At 45.8% G+C, this 21,853-nt stretch overlaps 1 protein-coding gene across 1 annotated transcript; it reads right to left on the bottom strand.

The window, feature by feature from the left end:
* Nucleotides 1-68: 68 nt before the first annotated feature.
* CD53 (CD53 molecule) lies at nt 69-17,921 on the bottom strand. Its single transcript, XM_029573414.1, has 8 exons — nt 17,780-17,921; nt 12,190-12,270; nt 9,886-10,074; nt 9,632-9,706; nt 7,395-7,493; nt 5,740-5,826; nt 4,263-4,346; nt 69-3,136 (listed from the first exon to the last, which is right to left on the bottom strand). The coding sequence occupies exons 2-8, from the start codon at nt 12,250-12,252 to the stop codon at nt 3,074-3,076; spliced, it is 660 nt and encodes a 219-aa protein (XP_029429274.1). The 5' UTR covers nt 12,253-12,270; nt 17,780-17,921; the 3' UTR covers nt 69-3,073.
* Between the last annotated feature and the right edge of the window lie 3,932 nt (nt 17,922-21,853).

Raw genomic sequence — 21,853 nt, 5'->3', positions numbered from 1 at the left:
CTGTAAACTCCTAGCCACTGTTACCAGCTTATCTTTTATATCCTCCTTTGTCATTCATAATGACTGTGTGTGTTTGAGTAAAAACTTTATTATAACCAGCTTTTTGCCAGATTTAAAGGAAATCCATCTGCCGAGTTTTGCACTGTACAAAATGAATATTCTGTTTATAATTATGAGTAACACATCACCACTGCTTAGAACAGAGACTATAAAAACAATTAAAAACTCATTTGAAATTCTTTTGTTTCTGGCATTGAGTATACATTTTCACCACTGTAGCTCTAAACCTTGAAACTTTGTGCTGTTGAGCCTTGGTTCAGGGTGATGGTCCCCTTGTTCTACAATGTTTTTGATGTGCATTTGGCTGCTTTCTGAAATAATACACTTTATTTTTGACCATCTAAGTCGGTGGACAAGACAAGCAGACCCCAATCCTCCTGTTATTGAGCTCACCATGTACATCTCCACATCAGAGATGTTACTATAGTAATGGCATAAGCAGAGATACAAAACTATGGGGGACTAGTAAGCCCGTGGAACGTGGGCCATATTTATGTACATCGATTACAGAATTGAGGAGGGTTTTTTTGGTTACTTACATTTTGTCTGGTGAATAAAATTAATATACTGATTGCATTGCACCATTATATTTTCAAGAATATTTGATATTTGCAATATATTTGTTTAAAGAATGAGACCTAAGTGACATGCTAATGCCCACTTATTTAGTGAGATGAGCCTTCATTTGCAACTCTGCAAGGTTTTCCCCCTTTTTTTTTTTAATATTTCCTTCCAGCTGTGATGGGCTTTTGTCTGGTGCCCCCACTGCTTAATGTGGAGCCTGAGTGTGGCCACTACTGTATTACCAGGCCCGGATTTAGGCACAGACAATTGCCTTGGGTGCCAAATTTGGAAGGGACCAGATCCCCAGGCCAAAGGGGAGTACAGCTGTACTAAGGAGGAAACTGCTCTAGCAAATGACGTCTAGGTGTGCTTCTGTGGCCCTCTGGCACTTTGGGGAGTGACTTCCCCCATTTTCCATCTCTAGGGTCTCTCACCATCCACTCTGCAACCCTGCCTATGGGCACAAAACTCTCTTAAATCTGGCTCTTGCTGTTACTGTTTAGCAGTGGCTGAGATTCCCTTCTTTTCCCCCAGTGCCTCTGCAGCATTTACTGCTCGGGCTGGTCCATGGAGCAAGTCCAGGTCCTCTGCCGCCAGGCTGCCCTATTAATGGGATCTATAAAGTTTTATCTTATGTACACATTATATAAGGAAAGATGTGAAACAATGCACAAATTATACAAAATAATGCACAACAAAAGTGTAAGATGATGGGTTCCTGCATCAAAGGCCATACAGCCCGTGGCTGGAGCAGATTTACAAAGCAATGGTAGTTTGAGATGGTCACAGGTGATAGGTCTGGGGAAGGCATGTTAGCACAATGTTCCCTCTAAGGTGTGCAATCATGTGCAACTTTAATCCCACGCACACAACTTCTGTAGCTCTGTGCAGCTCCAGACTTGTCTGACTACCGTTTCCAGTTCCTGGCTACCTGCAGCCAGTCTGCTTGAGTCCTGCTGCCCACCTGCCTTCTACAGCCAATCAGCTGAGCCTCAGTGAGTCCTCCCAACCTTCCTCTTACAGGCCTTACAGCGGAGGGAGGGAGAGCAGAGTTCAAGGTGTCCTTCCCGCCTGCATGCATGCAGTCGCGCGAGTCCTCACTCTTATGACCTACGTTGGGGAGGGAGGAGTGGGAGCAGAGCAGAACATTTTGCTTGGATGTGATCTCGGGGAATATTGGTTAGCAATACTTCCAAAAGAATGGATTATGAGGTGATTTGTCAGAGCGGTGGTAAATGAGATCAGAAGGTACAACAGACAGCAAGAGAGAAGGACTAGAATTAGCGTTGCCAAAGGATCAAAGAAAAATAAGTGTTACAGGCCTGGAGAAGATAAAGAACTCCATTTTAAGAAGTGATTGTCCCAGATCCAAAAGAATGCTGGAAGGAAAACCTGCATTTCTCAAAGCCTCTCTGTTCCTCTGATTTGATTTCAGGGGCAAGGTCAACAGTTGGGTGCTGCTCCAAAAGCTGGGGGGGGTTTTTTGTTTTTGTTTTTGTAGACATATCGTTTATTGGCCCAACATAAGGATTATTCAAAGATGATGATGCATCTCAGAAGATAGGACGTCTGTGCTCTTAAAAGCTCATGCACTACACTAGCTTTTAATAATTCTGATGTTGGACCAATGATGGGTATCGCTGTCTGCAAAGAATCCAGTCTGTAGGCCCAGTAAAGCTTCTTGACTTCTGTTTGCATGCACACACCAAACAGTTGATATCTGGTCCATGATATTTGTGCTTCAAGTTCAACCATGTGGGCTTTTCTTTTCTTGAAAATTCTGTTTGTTGAAAGAGCATTCTCTGAACTCGAAAGGAGAGCTGCTATCAGTTTAGGCTGTTATCGTGTGTGTTTTGGAAGACAACAAGAATTTAAGTTTGTAATCAAACTAAAACTATATATCTAAGGAGATCTGCTGCCAGCATAGGCTGTAAAAAGTGATAAGAGCAGTGACATTAAAAACACTTGTTTTCCAGGTTATACAGCACTAGTTTAAAGTCCAGCTCGCATGCAGAGAGCCATTTTGTGTAAGTGAGGTCAAGGATAACATACATTATCCTTCACTTTAATATTAACCTAGTGAAGCAGCTAATTAGCATTTACTGCTTGGTACTAAATTTATAAACCCATATATTATTCCGGTATTGATGCTAGTAACACAGCTGTTCAATGGTCACAGCTTTGAAAGCACCTAAGTTTCCGGATGAAAATCAGTACCAACCAAAATTTTAACATACACTGATTTTTTTTTTTTTTTATATTTTGCTGATAGCCTTCCAGTTATGGAAACCAGGGAGTCCTGAAGATTGCCTGCATCTTCTCATTGACAAAACAAGTAGAATCTTCTTGGATCTTAGGGTTAGAATAATCTTAAGTACCAACATATGGTAGCGTTTGTCCAAGTCCATTGCTTTTTTTCTTCCTTTTGCTCAGTGGTTTGTTAAGTCATTCAATTATATGCCAGTTTTGCAATCTGACAGTAGAGAGTCAAAGCAAACGACATTCCCAGTACCTGAAACAAGAGCACAATTCATTCCCTTAATAAATATGAATGTGGACAGACCAGCTACAGCATGGCTTAGAATAAAATGCAGTCAAGAATGACCATTTAGAGCCTTGTTCTGCAAATATAGTGGTGTGTGGCTGGGGCAGGGTTGTTGCAACAAGGTGGGAAAATAGAGCTACTGCCCTGCGTGCCAAGGCTCAGGGGGACAGAGGAAATGCTGCATCACTCTCTTGAGTCAGTTTGAGCACGTGAGGTCAAAAAAGTAAGAGATGTAGAAAGCAACCCTTGCCCAGTGTTACCATTTTGTTCAGTGCCTGCCTGGAGCTGGTGTTGAGCAAGAGACAACATCCAAGTGCTGGCCATCAGGTTCCTGAAGACTTAACTCCTGACTCAAAGGACAAAATCCTGCTTGATGTCTAAGGTGCTTTTTCAACGAGTCAGCAAAGTAGATGGTCACTTCTCTAACTGATGTAGTGGGTGGTCCATTGTGAGTATTTTGCATGCACAATGAATTTGCATTTATGCCAAATCTGATATTAGTGCAACATATTCCACAGTTTCCAACACTATGTAATAAAAAAAAGATTGCATACATTTGCAAAAATGGTGCAAATAATTTTCCTGTGCATGTATGAGATAGCACATATTTTGCCTGACATGAGGCCAGTAGTTCCCAAAACTGTCCTATTGACTTCACAGCCAGCTGGGTTCTCAGAATATCCCCAATGAATATGCATGAGATATATTTACATACAGTGGAAACCCAATATGTACAAATTTTTCTCATGGATATTCTGTTAGACTTGACTGGCTGTGGGGTTAATATGACAGGCTTTGGAACCAATGTACTGAGCCCAACAATTGCACCCAGACTGGCTCAGTGGCAGTGACGTGTACTGCCTTGTGGAAGACCTGGGTTTGATTCTTAGGCTAGGACTCTGCTCCCTGGGCCAATCAGCACTGAAGTGATTCCAATACATCAGGAAGTCCAACCTAGCAAGAAAAAACCTGCCAGGCCAAATAATGTGCTCATTAAAAGATTTGCAGCTAGTACTGTGGGCCCTGGCCAATCCTTAAACCTCTGGAAATGCTCTTCTCTGCTCTCTCCCTCATAATAACATGCACACGTTACCTGGATGACAGAAACAGAGATTGTTGTTATGCCCACGTGGATGAAATTGGATTCAAACCAGTCTTTCACTTTTACATAACAACCCTGGAAAAAAAAAAGAGTTTTGTAAATGAACAAAAACTCCTTTCCTGTTGTCACGACACATTTTAAACACGGTGGGGATATTTCTTTTGTGAAGTGGTAAGTAATCGCTTGCATGATGATTGAGTGTATTTGGGATGAAGCCTGCAAAAGTTACAGAGGTTAGGGATCTTCCTAGCCAAGACATTCAAGATGTCCAACATAGGACAGACTGACGGTACTGTTCTCCAAATGTAAGCATAGAATGATATTGTTGGAGCTCTCTGTTTGAAAGGTAGGTCCTATTGGGAACCTTCTCTGTGGAAGGGTTGTGCTAGGCAGTCTAGAAACATGATAGCAGAGCAAGACCATATGGCTTATCTAGCCTGCCCATCCCTACCACTCCAGAGGCCAGAGGGATGTACCATCTGCCCACCACTGCAATGGTTTAATCTGCCTTCCACATCAGTGAGTGATCCCTACTGGCTTTTGAGTTGGAGCTTTCCATCACCTCTTCTCTGCAAAAGTTTACTGGCAGGCTGAATATCTTGAATTACTGATTCTAAGGTCCCCCGAACTGAACTCTGTTTAGCAGGGAACTAAGATTCAAACGCTTGCAGAAATTTAAAAAGACTTCCTAGTTCCTAGCTATTCTTACTTCTCATAGTTTGTTTCTTACATTTCCACTGCTTTTTTCTTCTTCAGATAAAATGTTGCATGCCTTTTATTACGGCCATGCCCCATTAAAAAAACAAAAGGTCTTATCTTAGTCCATTCTGTAGCTTGTGTCCTACATGTGTCAGGGTGCTGCCTGCATGAAGTGGGGAGGGCTTCTAACCGGCCTCTGCACAACAGAGCACCTCTCACCCTCCTCCGACCTGCTTACATTCATAATGAAGGGAGTGGCAAATCGAAAGAGAGCTGAAAACTTTAATGTCATCTTAGAATACAAAGGGAGGGATGATAGCAGATAAAGACCAGTTGGCCCATCCAGTCTGCTTTGGTCCACGCTGCTAAGGATTAGGGATGAGCATTTGTTACATCTGTTTTGGCAGGTATGCATGTACCTCACTGACTTTCTAGTACGCGCGGGAAAATGGAGAGTATGCGCGTATCTCATTATTTAAAATACACGCATTCTCTCCGTTTCCCACGTATACTAGAAAGTTGGCAAGGTACATGCGTACCCACCAAAACGAATGTGGTGAATGCACATCCCTACTAAGGATATATCCCAGCTACCAGTGGGACATCACGCCTTATTTTTTAAAACCTTCCTCCTTGTTTAGAAATCTTGTTTTCCTTAACTGCCTACTAAACTACCTTTTTTATTGAATTAATGCTGCTCATGTAAGTTGTATAGTGTGCTGTTTAAATGTCGTGCTTAGTTGGCATATATCTGCTTCTTTGTACTTACTGTTTTGAAGTTTTGAGAGGATTCTTGGCAGGACTGCGGGACTGACTGTCCCCAGTCTGTGGCATTCCTCACACCACAACATTTCAGCTAAAACAGGGAAGGAATAAAAGGGTCAAGCACTGGACAGGAACAGCGATCCACTGGCCATCTGTGGAAACAGTTCCCAACCTGGCCCTGAGACCCACACAAGATGGTCGGGTTTAGTGATATACTTGAGAGAAATCTTCATACGTTTCATGCATATTTTTTGTGGCTATCCTGAAAACCAGACTGATTAGGTTCATCTCCAGGACTGGCTCAGGAAATAACTGTTTCACAACATGAAGTGCTCAGGGGTTGACCACCCTTTAAAGTGCTCAACCAATGTCCTTTTTTATTTAAATGCCCGCCCAACAGTGATTCTCTGTGAATACTGGATTTTCTCTATCTATCTTCACACAATGATCTATATTTACTGTTAACAGAATGATGGGGAGTGCTTTGCCATGTTATCAAGCCTGAAAGTGTAACCGTCTCTCCAATTCAGACAATGATACATCTTACTATGGTTAATCATACACCTAGAAGTTTTGAAGGTGTGGGATGTGCTATCTCTCAACTAAATGTGAGCTATGCAATTATCATTAAAAAGATCCCTACATTTATTAAACACTGGGAGGTGACAGAAGACAGGGGTATAATACATGGGGGATACTACTATTAACAATTAGCACACTTGGTTTCTACGCTTTTCGTTTGTTTGAATTTTGTGACTAGGAGAAAGTCCTTTTTCAGGATTTGAATAATGGACTAGTTTTGCTGTTGGTGGCTTTGGTTCTGCTTTCTGCTCATCGGACAGCACCTGCTGCACATCCTCTGCCTCAGGAGGGGCTGGGGGTGCTGTTGGTTTGCCAGCTCCACATCTGCTCTCTGGGGCACAGCTGGAGCATCCCTATTTGTAGATGTAAAATGGTTGATAAAACTTAAGCAGTTGTGATTCTGCATGTGACCAACAGCTGGAAGACACAAACCAATAGCAGAAGAGGTTTCACAATGTCTGATGACATCATTATGTGCTTTAATCTCACTGACATTTTCTTGGAGAGTCGAATAGACAGTAAAAAAAAAAAAAGTCTTAAAACATTTTTTTCATTATTTAAAATTTTAAAAGGGCATAATTTTGGTTCCAGGAAATGTTATTAATACAGTAACCCAGGACAGGGTGTGTGTTGAAGGGTAATACACTTTCTGAGAGCTGAAAGAGGTATGTGTGAATATATGAATATTCCACCTTTTGTGACATTTCAGAATTGATTACATTCAGGTACTATAGATATTTCTCTGTCCTCAAAGGACTTTTAATCTAAGAGTCTGTTTTACTAAGGCTTTTCTCCCATTCTATGTCTAGGGGAAAAATGCTTAGTATACGTGGCCCTAAGTTCATGTCTGAGGCACTAGAGGGTGAAGTCACTTGCCCAGGGAGCATCAGTGGAATCTGAGCCCTGGCTTCCCTAGTTTGCAGCCGGCCACTCTATCCACTAGACTTCTCCTCCCTATACAAAGGAACAGTTCTGGATGTGTAATGTTTCTGATGAGTGCACATGTTCCCGGGGCCTAGTGAATGAGATGTTAACAGGGCTACCCAATGCATTCTGAGAGTTTTCTCCTTTACTCACTTTTTCCTGAATTTTATCCCAGATGGACATGTCAGTCATGTTTTTCCTAATGTGCTCTTGCAGACTTGATTGCAGTTGTTGCTCTATGTACTCATCCAGCTGTTGAATGAAAGATTTATGTCAGTGCCTGGGTAGGGAATTCGCTGTGTAGATGTACACTTGTCGCTCCCTAGGAGCTAACACATTTGTTTGCTATTCATGGAGGTTTATTATGGCAGAATGCAAAGTGTTCTAAAGGCTTGACTGTCTACAAAATAACCTATGGCCTGATATAACATATCTTCCAAAATATGGCACCCTTAGCAGCATAGGACCCCCCTCAAACAAATAGGGCACTCTGTGTGCTGCATAGCCATAAATGCTACAGTTGGTATTCTTCAGGCTATTGGCTAGGCACAACCCTTCTTATTTGCCCAGGGTGGTATAGCTACAAGTCTCCTTTTGTAATAGCATTACAGTAATTACATTAAATTAACAGCAGTGATTTTTTTTAATGTTGCCTTTCATATTTTGTAGCGGTGATACCAGCTCAGTACAGTGTTAAAGAAGCACTAACAATGCTTACAAGCATTGGCAAGTTTGGAATTATTAATACTGTGGAGTAGGGTTGTGTGCTCCAAAAATGTTTCATTTCATTTGTTTTCAGCTGAAACGAAAATGTGACATATTCATTTTAAAATGCCCATTCGTTCTCTTTTGATTTTGGAAATGTATGTGCATAAATGCTGATGTACATACTTAAAATGGGATTTTATATGCAACATTTACTTGCACATCCTCCGAAGGCCAAAGGAATGAATGCATATTCCCACTGTGAAGTCAGAAAAGACAGGAAAGTTCTTGGAACTGACTGATGTTGAAAAATCAGAGCTAAAAACAAACGCCCATCTTTGAATTTGGCCATGGAGCTGCTTTTGTTATTAAAAGTGCCTGGTTAACTTGTTTGAAAACCACATTCCTCCAACTATGGACAAGTTGACTGTGTGAGAGAGGCTCCTCCAGGTGCATATAAATGCTGCAGTGTATTGTGTAGATATAATAATATATACTTTCTTTGCTGCTAAGTAGCAAGTTATAATTTCTTTAAAATCAACCAACAATTTTGTGATTGCAAGCTTGGTTTATAAGAACATAAGACTTGCCATACTGGGTCAGACCATGGGACCATCAATCCCAGTATCCTGTTTCCAACAGCGGCCAAGCCAGGTCACAAGTACCTGGCAGGATCCCATGGGGTAGGCAGATTCCAAGCTGCTTATCCCAGGGATAAGGAGTGGATTTCCGCAACTCCTCCTTAATAATTGTTAATGGATTTTTCCTACAGGAGCTTGTCCAAACCTTTATGGTCAATTTCAACTCTGCTTATTGATCCAAGCATGAGGTGAGTGAATGAAAGGTTTACTTTTACTTGTGATCATTATTTTTGTGCTTTTTTTTTTTTAGGGAATTGAATGATGAATGCTTAGGAATGATGCACAGACGGACAGTAACTAGGGTTGAGGTCTTCATGATTGGTGCTACTGCTCACAAGCAAGGCCATCAGAAGGCGTGGGTGAGTTGCATCTGAGCAGGAGGACCAACTGCCCACGTCATCAGACAGGGTCCTGGATTCCCCAGCTGACCACATCACAGGAGGCATGGGTGCCATTTAGTGCCACAAGGCTACTGATCATAAATTTCAAACTTGTGTTAATTCGACCCCCTTTGGTAGCATGCATATGCTACCATGGAAAGTATTTGTATGTATTTTTCTGAGCAATCTCTTTTAAACTGCAATGCTCAGGATGCAGGCTCTGTATTATGGATTGCAGTACACATTACAGCCAGGGGAATTTAGTTTAGGCTTAGAAATACATTTAAAGCAGATCGATAAGGGGAAAAGCTCACCTGAAGTGCAGCAGGAGAAATATTGGATTGGCTGCTGTCAGGAAAGACTCATCTTATTCCAAATGCCTTGTTCAGGTATTTCTAGGCCTTTGAGCGGCAGAGGCCTTGGGTGCAGTTGGGCACAGAACAAAGCACATAATGTCTGGATCATATAGGATCCAGACATTAAGTTCTCTGCGCAACCAATAGACATGGTGGGAGGTGCCCTGGGGTTGAGCGTTGGACTCCAGAGCATCCTGAATCTGATGCTTCACTGGGGTGTCAGTGAAGAGGCACCAAGATTACGCTAACAGTGCCTGTCAAAAACAGCAGTGATGAAAGAGACCAAGAAAAGGCTTTATGAAATGTACCTTAGCTTCATAAACGAAGAGAAGCACCGCCAGGATTACTTCTGCCAAAAGGATGATCAGCAGCAGTGAGAAAAACTAAAGGGAAAGAAAGCAATGTAGTTCAGGCATTGAAATAAGCTTGCAGAGCTCGAAGCCTAACCTTTTGCATTTTTTTATTTCCGCCTTCCACGCTTCCTTTTCAAGTTCATAACAGAAAATGCCGGTTGCAATGCAGCTTCTTCCAAAGATATCCCTGAGCGCCAGGGCCTACCTACCGACATGAGCAAACATTTGTTCTCCTTGATGGCGCCCATGCAGCCCAGGAACGACACCACCATGATGACAGAGCCGATGACAATCAGGATGTTGCCGAATGAGAGAGACGGGATGCTGGGCAATAATGCAGCAAAATTGTTGTTTATCAGGAAGTATATTCCAAATCCTAGGATGGTGCAGCCACATATCTGGAAAGGAGGAAGCAGGCCTGTCTTAGCAAAAACTGTTTCTCCTCCTGGTAGCTCCAAGACACAGTCACCGGCTTTGGTATTTGGACATGACATACCACGCTCGCCAGGGTGGTGAATATGATGTGTCCCTGGGAGGGGGTGTGTGTGTGGGGTGAACCGCATTTAGATAATTCAACAGGCAGCTCGGTTACCAGCCCGTTCCATGTAATAAGGACCAGGCTGAGCCAGCAGCCGGTCCTGGTTTTACTCTGCTGCATCTATGGGCTTTTAGTTCCTGCTTTTTTTGTAGATAAACTGAAACTACAAGAGGGCTCGGGCTGCCCCCTTATAACATGGAGCTTGTTGATGGTTTCCCACGGGGCAGCTGCCCTGGGTGCGCTGGGTTCAGAGGGAGCTCCCTCCTCCTCCTCTGTCCTGGAGCCACCTTCTTCTAAGCAGTGCTCTGCATGACCAGCAGCAACCCCCCTCAGACCCTCCCCCCTTAAACATGCAGGCAATCATTCAGAGCCCTGCAGAAAACCCCAGGACTTTAAGGGGTGGGTCTGATGGAACCTCAGGCCCCCCCCCAGAAAAGAAAGCAGCCCGGCACGTCCTGGGGGGGGGGGGGGCGTCTTTTTCCTTCCCCTTCCACTGCATCCTTGGAGGGGACCCCTCACCCCTGCTGGCTAGGGGTAAAGGGAAAGCAAGTTGCTCCCTGGGTGGATGGGTGAGAGAGAGAGAGAGAGAGAGAGAGCGCCATTCATGACACGGGATGGCCGGGGGGCCTGCACACCGGGCTCTGCTGATTCTCTGGCCTGCGGCACAAGACTTGCTGCTGTAAGACTTGGTCAGGATAGGAAGTGGGGGTTAAGAATGGGGGGAACCTCTGGGTGCTTGTGAATGACAGCTCATGGCACTGTAGTCCTCCTAGATACCCGCTCCGAATGACTTGGAAGCTCTGCCCCGCCCCCTCCAAAAAAAAAAAAAAAAAGAAAAGCAGGATGGAACTGCAGGGCAAAGGAGAAAAACATTGTTTGGAGACCTAAGTCGGAAATCTCTCCCCAGGGACAGTGCAGTAATGTACCAGGACTGAAAACTGCATTTGGAGTGGGTCCAAGCATCGCTCAGTCAGGGCAAATGCTTGTATCCAGAGTTGCCAGCTGGCCTCCATGTCGCCAGGAGATAGCGGTCCGGTCCTGATTTTCCTGTAGGATGGGAGTTGTAAAATCAGGACCAGGCTAATATCTCCTGGCCACATGGAGGCAGGTTGGCAGCTCTGCTACACACACACACACACACACACACACTCACACACTCTCTCTCTGCTGGAAGTTTTGCATGAGAGTAACGGCAGGGGAGGGGTTTACAGATTATTTGTCTTCTGCTGATCGCGGGCCTGAGAAATTTATCAACTTCCTGTTTTCAGCCGGCACAGCTTAGAAGCTTTGTTCTGAGGAAGTAAAACCAGGCAAGGAGATGCAGATGCTAATGATAAAGCTCTAGGTTAATTATGCCTAGTTGCTCTCTCCAGAGGACTGTGCCTAGCGGTTTACACCATTACATTCACAATATGCAATAAGAGATCAAAACAAACATTACATTAATGGATATTAATACAGCATAGAATTGAGCCTGCAGTCTCATTAGTTATAGGGCCTTCTTCAACAAATGGGTTTTTACATTTTGTTTGAATTCCTATAGGTCGAGTGTGAAGTATCGGGTAAGGCATTCCTGAGAGATGGGCCCAGCACAGAAACTTGTAACTGCGGGGACATCTAAGAGGCTTTTATCTAGGGAAGGTAACTGCCTGCAAGGTTTGTAAAGTGGTAATGAATTAGTTTGAATATTGTGCATGTTTTAGTAGTGAGGACGCCTTGGTCAGGTCATGCCGTGCAGGTGATCTATAAATTATTAGATTCAATAGGGCTTTCCTGCATGGCCCAGCTAATGCAAACATTTTTCTCTTTTATACCCTTAAAGAGATCACACGGCACGAGCCAACCTCTTCATGATCTTTTCTCCCGACTTCCATTAACTGTAATGTTGTTTGGATAATAGGAGAATTGTAACTCGCACTGGGCTGAAAGGTTAGGGTGAGTAATCAAATATAACTAACTTAATAAATAAACTTACCCAAAACATTAGATTGAAGAAAAACAGCACATATTTCAGCGTTCTTAAACAGTTTCCAGCCATCCCCTCAGGTCCTAATTCCTAAGAAAGATGAAATGTGAAAGGGTAATTAGCTCAGGCCTGCCTTTGTCTTCCTGGATATTGCAAACACATATTTAGAGGGGCACTGGCAGGGGCTGGCAAGGTGCACATTTGTGTTTAGCTGGGCAGGGGCCTTAGCCTTTTTGAGCAGCAGCTACAACCCTAAAGAGAAGGCAGGGGGGTGACTCGCATGGAGCAGCAGTTGCAACCCTAAGGAACGAGCTGCGCAGAATGGATAGAGCTTTGTGGTCTTTCTCTGACATCATTTACTATGTTACTGTGCTTTCACGTGACTTTGCTTTCACGTTACCACACTTTTATGTTACTGCATCTTTCAGCAGGAAAAAACTGCTGGGTCATAAAATATAAAAGGTGCACACAAAATGTAAAAATGCAAGAAATAAAATACATCAGGACAAGAAAAGAAGGGAGACCAGGGAAGAAGACCACAAGAGGAAGCAATAGCATAAAAAAAAAAAGAAAAGGGCATGTTTATATCTTGAAGAGTGCCTAGGCTGCAGGTCTGATTCTTGCTGACCAATCAAAAAATTGCTTTCCAAGCTTGAAATCGTGTGAATTCAGATATGTGGCAGCCACAAGCTTCAATAGGAAGTTCCCATGCGCTGAAGACTTCCCGACTTTCTCTTTGTTTCTAATGGCTGAATCTATAAAATTATTCAAACAGTTACAAAAACAAAAGTTCTTAACCTCAAGTTTTGCTGTTACAAAGTAGCACCAATTTGACTGGATGAATCAATCTTTTCTCCCTAACCCAGCAGGATCCTACTAGGGAATCAAAGTTTATCAGGTAAGTTTAGTTCTTATCTTAAGAAAGCTTGACTAGGAGTGCCTTTATCAGTTGAGACTAAGTAAAATCATTAGGGGCCTTTCTAACAGGCCGATTCAGTACAGCGCGCTCCAGCGGAGCGCACTGTTAACCCGCGTTTGGCTGCGCTTTTTCGACACGCTAGCATTACCCCTTATTCAGTAAGGAGTAATAGCGCGTCGAAAACGCACGTCCAACCTCCCCGAAACTAATAGCAAATGCATGTTGATGGCCCTATGAGTCATTCCCGCGTGATTCAGTAAGTAAAATGTGCAGCCAAGCCACACATTTTACTGTCAGAAATTAGCGCCTACCCAAAGTTAGGAATTAATTTCTCTCGGCACCGGGAAAGTGCACAGAAAAGCAGTAAAAACTGCTTTTCTGTACACCCTCTGACTTAATATCATGGCAATATTAAGTCGGAGGTCCCAAAAGTTAAAAATAATTAAAAAGTAAAAAAAAAAAAAAGTTAAATCGGCTCGCGGGTTGAAAACCAGACGCTCAATTTTGCCAGCGTCCAGTTTCCGAACCCATGGCTGCCAGCGGGTTTGAGAACCGACGCCGGCAAAATTGAGCGTCTGCTGTCAAACCCGCTGAGAGCCGCCGCTCCTGTCAAAAAAGAATCGTGTGCACAGGACAGCGGGCGCTCTCCCGCGATTTTTACTGTATCGGCCTGTAAGAGAATTCTGCAGCAGGAGGAGGAGCAGAGGTGCTGGGGGCTCCCAACAGGAGAGGAAAGGAAGGACCTGCCATCCCTCAGCACCCTCACCGTCCCCCGTCCCCCCCTCAGTCTCCTGTAAATAAATATTTCCCCTTGTATCTTGTGCATGTCACTTTTGGTATAACTGATTTTACAGAATGCTGCATGTGTCAGAATTCATTAGGAGTGAACGCCTGTAAGTGAAGATGTGCTTGTGGCGTGAGAGAGGGGTGTGAGTGACACATGCGTGCATGTATGCAGTAGTACTACCTAATGCTATGTGAGTGTGCAGCGTGTGAGTAGACGAGAGGCGTCTGTGTGTGAATGTGCAAAGCATGCGGAACGCAGAGGCGAACGTGTGAGGCGTGACCCAATGAGAGAGACAAGGAAATACAGGGCTGAGGACCAGGGAAGCCAGGCTTCAGACCCTCGTGACCTGGGGCAAGTCATGGCCTCAGGGGGTAATTCGCAAAAGGATTTGCACCTGTAAAATTACCTTATATTGTAGCAATTTTCAGAAACTAATTTGTGCACTCAACATACGTAAAACCTATTAATTCAATGGCATATGTCATAGCAATTTTCAAAAGCACACTTGCGTGTATAGAGCGCATTTACACACTGTTGTGATGCTTGTCATGTAGCCTCCCAACCACCAGAGGTCCTCTGGGAGCTGCTCCTACCCTTTTTCCAGCTTTAGTCTCGGTGACCTCATGGCTCGGCAAATCCCTGCCCAGGGGTGGATTGGCCTATCGGGGGATCGGGCATCCCTCGGAGGGCCGGTCGCGCTAGTCACGTGGTCGGCTGAGCGTGGCTGTGACGGAGCCGCGCTCGGCAGACCACGTGGTATCTCCTGGGCCGGTCGTCATCGGGAATCCGCCCCCGTCCCTGCCTATTTAGCCCTGCCTCATCACTGAGTCTGCTCGGCTCCTGGCTTGGCTCCCCCATCTCTGTATACCTGGTGGCTCTCCGTAGCCTTCTGCCTTCTGGCTCCCCACAACCCTCTGGCTTGAGCTTGCTCTCTCGCCTGTTGTCCCAAGCTTGCCAGTATCAGTAACCTCTCCTCCCCAGACCTTGGTCCCCCCTGAGCTCCTGACCCACCAGACATCAGCCTCCAGTCCTGCAGCCTGCCTCTCCAGTCCTGCCTGCCTCTCCAGTCCTGCCTGCCTTGTCTCCAGCCCAGCCGCCTGCCTCTCCAGTCCTGCCTGCCTTGTCTCCAGTCCTGCCTGCCTCTCCAGTCCTGCCTGCCTTGTCTCCAGTCCTGCAGCCTGCCTCTCCAGTCCTGCCTGCCTTGTCTCCAGTCCTGCCTGCCTCTCCAGTCCTGCCTGCCTTGTCTCCAGTCCTGCAGCCTGCCTCTCCAGTCCTGCCTGCCTTGTCTCCAGTCCTGCCTGCCTCTCCAGTCCTGCCTGCCTTGTCTCCAGCCCAGCCGCCTGCCTTGTCTCCAGCCCAGCCGCCTGCCTCTCCAGTCCTGCCTGCCTCTCCAGTCCTGCCTGCCTTGTCTCCAGTCCTGCAGCCTGCCTCTCCAGTCCTGCCTGCCTCTCCAGTCCTGCCTGCCTTGTCTCCAGCCCAGCCGCCTGCCTCTCCAGTCCTGCCTGCCTTGTCTCCAGTCCTGCCTGCCTCTCCAGTCCTGCCTGCCTTGTCTCCAGTCCTGCAGCCTGCCTCTCCAGTCCTGCCTGCCTTGTCTCCAGTCCTGCAGCCTGCCTCTCCAGTCCTGCCTGCCTGCAATCCCTGGCCTGTTCAGCTTCACCTGAGTTTGTTCCCCTCCACTCCGGATTCCAGTCCAGCTTTAGCCTTAGCTCTCCACTCTTGTTTAAGTCCTGCCGGCCACCCGAACCCAAAGGCTCAACCCGCGGGGAAGGTGGCCGGTATAGGCTGAAGATCCCCTAGCCTAGTCTGCTGCCCCTGGAGTCCTAGACTGTTCCCGTGGAGGTTCCCCAGCCTAGCACACGCATTAAACCCAGTTTTAAGATGGTAACTAAAGGCACACGGGCACACATGTGCAAGCATTTGTTGGCCCTTTTATAACATACGTGCATGTATGTGCGCATGTTATGAAATAGTCTGACCAAGCTCACATGTGAGAGCAATTTTAAGTGGATGCACGCTTATGTGCATAAATGCTATCGCATAAGTGGGGGGATTTTAATAGACACGCCGAAGCCATTACCAGTTTTCCCAGTTCTTTCCCAGTTTGCCCAGGTAAGGAATAGACCTTCTAAACCCCAGTAGTTTAATAACCTCCTCCATTAGCCCCGATCTTTAAAATCCCACTGATCTTCCTGAAGCCTTTGTTTTGCATCTTCCACGCCATCCATAGCAGAAGCACAGTTACAGGGCAGGGGTCCCTGGCACGCCCCTGTGCGTGTAAGTGTTTACACGCTAATTTCAGTGTGAAATCTGGGAACGCACATGCCCCACCCTGACCACTCCCAAGTCCAGCTCCTTTTTTGGAACTTTTCATTTGAGCTCAAAGCGGCAAGCATGCATGTACTCGGGCGGCTTTTAAAATCCGCTCAGCACGTGCCAGCCTGACTTGTGCCCGTTATCTCCTGGTTTTGGCGCATGCCCGGCTTTTAAAATTCACCTTTGAGTGCATAAATCATTTTGAAAATTATCCCTTTAGATAGTAAGCTATTAGGAGTGGGGATGTATCTTAGCTGATAGGAATGTGCAGCCAGAAAATGCCTTAATTTAGATTTAGTGCGCACTAAAAAATGAAAGTGAATAAAACGAATACAAATCCCTAGTACTTGAATACTTATCACCATCGCACAGCACTATACAAATTATAAATAATGTTACTATATTACTATTAATGACAACCAACTGACTCCAATTAAACAAAGATAAGACTTCTGGTGCTGCCAGATCCATCATAAGAAGGAGATAGTGTTCAAGGCTATCCAGTGGAAGAAAATGAGATCCAAAACCTTCATGGGTGTGGCACCTGATTTATGGAATTCCTTTCCTGACTACATAAGAACCGAAGATCTGCCATAATGGGTCAGAGTCCGACCACAGGTCCATCAAGCCCAGTATCCTGTTTCCAACAGTGGCCAAGCCAGGTCACAAGTAGCTGGCAGGATCCCAAGGGATCACTAGATTCCAAGCTGCTTATCCCAAGAATAAGCAGTGGATTTCCCCAAGTCCACCTTAAGAATGGTTAATGGACTTTTTCTCCAGTCACATGTCCAAACCTTTTTTAAACCCAGCTTTCACCACATCCTCTGGCAACGAATTCCAGAGCTTAATTATGTCTTCTTTCGCCAACTGAAAACCAACCAGCTAAAGACTTCATCCCAGGAGACCTACGTTAGGATACAAACCTCAGACAATTCATGCTCCACTCTCTTCTATGGGCCCAGAATCGTAGAACTTCACTGCGTCGCTAAGCTTTCATGTGAAGATACCTTCCTACATTTATTGTAACTTAGCCATTAAACCCTACCTTTCGCCTACCATAATCCACCTTGAAGTGGCAGGTGGAGTAAAAAAATCCAAAATTATGTTAAATTAAATTTGGCTTAAACTTACCAAGATAAAAAAAAAAAAAAAGAGCTGGTGCGAGGCTTAAACGTAGCTGGCGGCGAGCAGGTCTGAAGTTATCCCGGTGAACTTCCCGGGAACATCCAGCAGGAAGTGCTAAGGTTACCCGGGTAACTTGCTGCTCACTGCCCCGTTCAGTAGCGACCTCTACCCTTCACACGTTTTGTAACCTCCAGATATATGGGTCTAGTCCTAATTCTGGTTTTCTAGTGCCACCTTGCTAGCCACCTGCCCAGCCGTGGCCTGCTCCGGCTCCGAGTGCAGGACGACACAAGACCTCGACCCTTGGCAGGCAGAGTTTCTTAACTTTTACTTGTGCGTTTTTTCTTAAGGAAAGTCCAACTTTTACCTGAGGAGGGAGTCCCCTGATCGAGCATAAAAGCCCCGAAAGAAAACTGAAAAACCCCTCCAAAAAACAGAGAGAATTGGAAGCTCACCTTGGATCCGTGGAACTGTCTCCTCGGTGGCGAGGGCCTGGGAAAACCTCCAAATCTCGTGCTGAACTCTTCTGCAGTAAGCTCTGGTTTTCTGGGGTGGTTTGGCTGTGACCAGCGCGCTTCCTGGAAGGGGAGGCGACAGAGGCGCTCGCTGCCTTTACTACGGAAAGGGAAGGAGATGATAAGACTTGCAGGGTGGGAGGCAGCATGTGGGGGAGAAAATGGTGACGAGAGGATCAAACGGGGGAGGGCTCAGGAGCCCGCAGAGAGTCCACACCCCCCTTTCGGTGCTTCTAGCGAGGATTTTAGGCCAGAGATCTGGTGCTGGGAGAGTGGGGCTCTCACTGGAGCTCCCCTCAGAGAAGGTGCTTTCCTACTCTCTGCCTGTAAGAACATCTGTCACGCGTTAAACACTCAGGCCCACATTCAGGGTGGATTTTCCCCAGAAGAGGAAGAGACTCTTGTCCCTGGTGAGTTTGGAAACCCCTCCCACCCCCACCCTCTCCTCGACTTACCCTCTGTGTGCACGCACCCCCCCTCCCCCCCGCACGCACATGATTAGGGGAGATGTGATGAGACCCGAGCTTTCTGGCCAGTCCTGCTCCTTACATTTGTACCCCCGGTGCATTCTGGTATCTAACAAGGTGGAGGCAATTCAAGGGATGGCCACCAAAATGGCCCTGTGCGCGGTGAGAGTGTGCGGATGGGCGCCTGCTCTTTCTCTACCCTCATGTTTCTGTGCTAAAGAAGAGATGGGAACTATGAGACGAATGTAAAGTACCAGAAGGAACAATTTTCTGTAGAATGAGAAATTCAGGTGCAAGCGGTCATTGTACGGAAATGGACCGGCCCCGGTGGCTCTGCGGCATTGCTGTGCATTCGGAGAGTCCCTGGCCCAGTTCCTTCCGCTCCCCAGGAGGTGGTGTTCACAGCCCCTGAGTGGTGGGAGAGAGGCCTGCTCCTCACTCGAGAGTGCCACCTAGTGGCAAGATTCAGGGCTCATGATTGCAAGGTTCTGGAATGAACCCCAATGAGGGGCTGTAAAATAGGGTGAAAATGCCTGGGTAATTGCAAAGGAAGGTTCATGGTCCCAGGATCCCGGCCCCCGGGCCAGTGAAAGGGTATTAAGTGCTCTCCCTCCCCACCCTTGCCCAGCAATCCTCCCTCTCTTCCCCAATCTTCTCCCTAGCCTGGGGAACCCCCATCAGCCTCGCCGCTCCGGCCGCGGATGGTACTGCGTTTATTTCTTCAGCTGGCGAGGCCTAGGGAACCCTGCCAGCCGTGTTTCTCCACTGGGAGGGACTCGAGTACAATATTTATGGCACCCCCCTCAAATTTTGGTGCTCTAGGGGATCGCCTAGTTTGTCTAACGGTAAAGCCAGCCCTGGCTGCGATTGAGCTGGAGATCCAAAGGAGCAGGAAGAAACTGCTGGGATAAAAGAAAAAAATAATATAAGCACGCATGGGGTGGAGCTTTTACTCTTTTGAATGAGGTATTTATTTCTGTTGTGTGATTTTATTACTGATTCTTATTATGTATTGTTAATGCGAGTTTATTTTCTTAATCCTGGAAATGATTGCTTTCTGATTTTGCTGTACTCCACTTTGATGTTTTTTGGGGGATTTGTAGTATATTAAATAATAAAACTAAGTAACTAACTAACTGAAGAGATCTTAGTGGCAGAGAGCAGACAAGACCCGTGGCAGCTCAGCAGACCGGCAAGATCGGATATGAGTGCTGACGTCTTCTGTGCTTTTACGTCTGAATGCCATTCCATTAATAAAACACAAGGAAGGAAGTGAAAGCCGTGCTTATATCTGGGTTTTCTAGTACTTTCCAGTTCCGACTCTATTTAAAATGTCTTACCCTTATTGGCTTGAGGATAGGTGCCAGCCTCATGCTCTACCTCCCTCCTCAGGAATTCATGGAGCCTCTGATCAGACAGATGGATTGACTCAGCCCCTAAGGCACTTTTCTGTGAGTGCAAAAGTGCTCAATAAATAAAACTGTGACAGTAATTCCTGATGTGGATGCTTGAGGCTGAGCCGAAGCACCTCTGCAGTGTCACCCACTGAAGAGCCGGGGTTCAAATCCCTGAACTGTCTTGTGACCTTGGACAAATCACTTCAGCTTCCAATCAAAAGCTCTCTTTGGCAAAGACCTTACCTACTGAACCCGAATGTAACTCACCGTGAGCTCAGGTTTGCAAAGGTCGAGTAATCGACTCTAAAATCCAAATCCAGAGTCAGCAGAAGGCTTTCTGGTATCTGGCCAGGAAGGGAGCAGCATTTATATTTCTAACCCTCCACCCCTACAAAAAAAAACAAAAAACGCAAACCAAACCAATACATGGAACTTTGTTCAATGGATCCTCCAACTGGTTCCATGATGGTCAATAAGTTCCCGTATTTGGTGAGCATATTTATTTTGGAAACCTTGCATTTGTAAAAGGACTTCCGGATGCTCTGTGCCTCAGACCTAGCATTCTTCTGCCTCTGAGACAAACCTCCAGACATCAGGTTTTGTCTTCTAGTGATCAATCCAGGCTCACTGTTGTTTGACTTTGCCGCTCAATGGCAAATGAATACATTCGCGTTCAGCAACCAGAAGGCGGGTTTGGAGGGTGTAACTTATGTGGATTCATTTTATGCACCTATTTTTAAAAATGGGAAAGTCTGCCCACGTGCCAACTTTTCCAAATGATTGGGGGTGGGGTGGGTGACTCCTCCCTGGATGCAGTGAAAGAGTTTGCTCAATATTGGGGGTGGCTCAGTCTCCCCGGAACACCTGTCGGCAGTTTGCATAACAGTGCACACGCAAACGGCTTATGCACCTGCTTTACTGCACACGGAGCCCATTAATGTGCACACAACCAGGTTTTATGCCTGTGAATGGCTTTGAAAATGAAATTCTTAGTCAAGTGCAAGGTTCCCTCAAACCTTTCATTGACTGTGTGTGCAAAAATGTATTTTTTTGTGAAACTTTTTGTAAGCCAAGGTGAAATTTGTGCACTACAAGCCAGTATAATGCAAATAATATCAGGATTTCTTGTGCGCACTATCAGGCCGATACAGTACAGTCCGCTCAGCTGAGCGCACCATTTAGCATGCGATTGGCCGCATGTTTTTGATGCGCGTCTATTACCCCTTATACAATAAGGGGTAATAGCGCGTCAAAAACGCACAGCCAACTCCCCCGATAACTAATAGCGCTCATCACATGCAAATGCATGTTGATGAGGCTGTTAGTTAGTCCCCAGGATACTGAAAGTAAAATGTGCAGCCAAGCTGGAAAAGTGAACAGAAAATGCTTTAGAGGGCATCCCCAGCACCGTGGGTCATAGCTTGAACTGCATGACAGCTGCAGCCAGAGACCCCACTGATGCTGAGAGGGTGCCCGGAGATTTTGGCCAGTTCGAAAACGATTTAGGGGAACCCATAGTCACCACAGAAAAATAAAGCCAGGTGGACAAACCGTTGCATCCAAAAATGAGGTAGTACCCACGAACCTTCCCCTGCAGCCACTTCCTGGCACAGGAGTCACAGCTGTATGGGCAGAGTTAGAGATTTCAATGAAAGGTTTTACAGTACTTTATGGGTACATTTTCAAAGCCTTATCCAGGAACTGTGTGCGTAAACTCGGGGGTTTGTGGGTACAAGGGATGAATCCTCCTAAATGCATTTTCATCCATCCTGAAAGTACCTGCATACTTGCACAACACACATACCTTTAATAATAGTAAAAAAAATATTTTTTTCCGGGGGTTGGTCGGGTGCAGGAGGGTGGGGAGTAGGAAGAGATGGGAGAGGAACCAGCCATGGGAGCGTTCTTGCTGGCAAGATTGCTAGCAGAGGCTGAATTCTCCCCTGAGGAGAGTGGCAGGAGATGAGCAGAGGGGACCTCTGAGGGGGTGGTAGGGATTGTAGAGCTGACCACTTGGTGTGGATGAGCAGACTGGATAGGCCTTTTTCTGCCGTCATTTTTCTAGTTTATCTTCTTCTATGAGAGAAGAAGCTGGACGCCTAAGTGAAAATGTATCCCATATGATTAGATTGCTGTGTGCAAGTGAAGTC

This window comes from Rhinatrema bivittatum, chromosome 12, assembly GCF_901001135.1.
Source record: "Rhinatrema bivittatum chromosome 12, aRhiBiv1.1, whole genome shotgun sequence".
Lineage (NCBI taxonomy): Eukaryota > Metazoa > Chordata > Amphibia > Gymnophiona > Rhinatrematidae > Rhinatrema > Rhinatrema bivittatum.
This window is presented reverse-complemented; position numbering and strand designations above follow the sequence as displayed.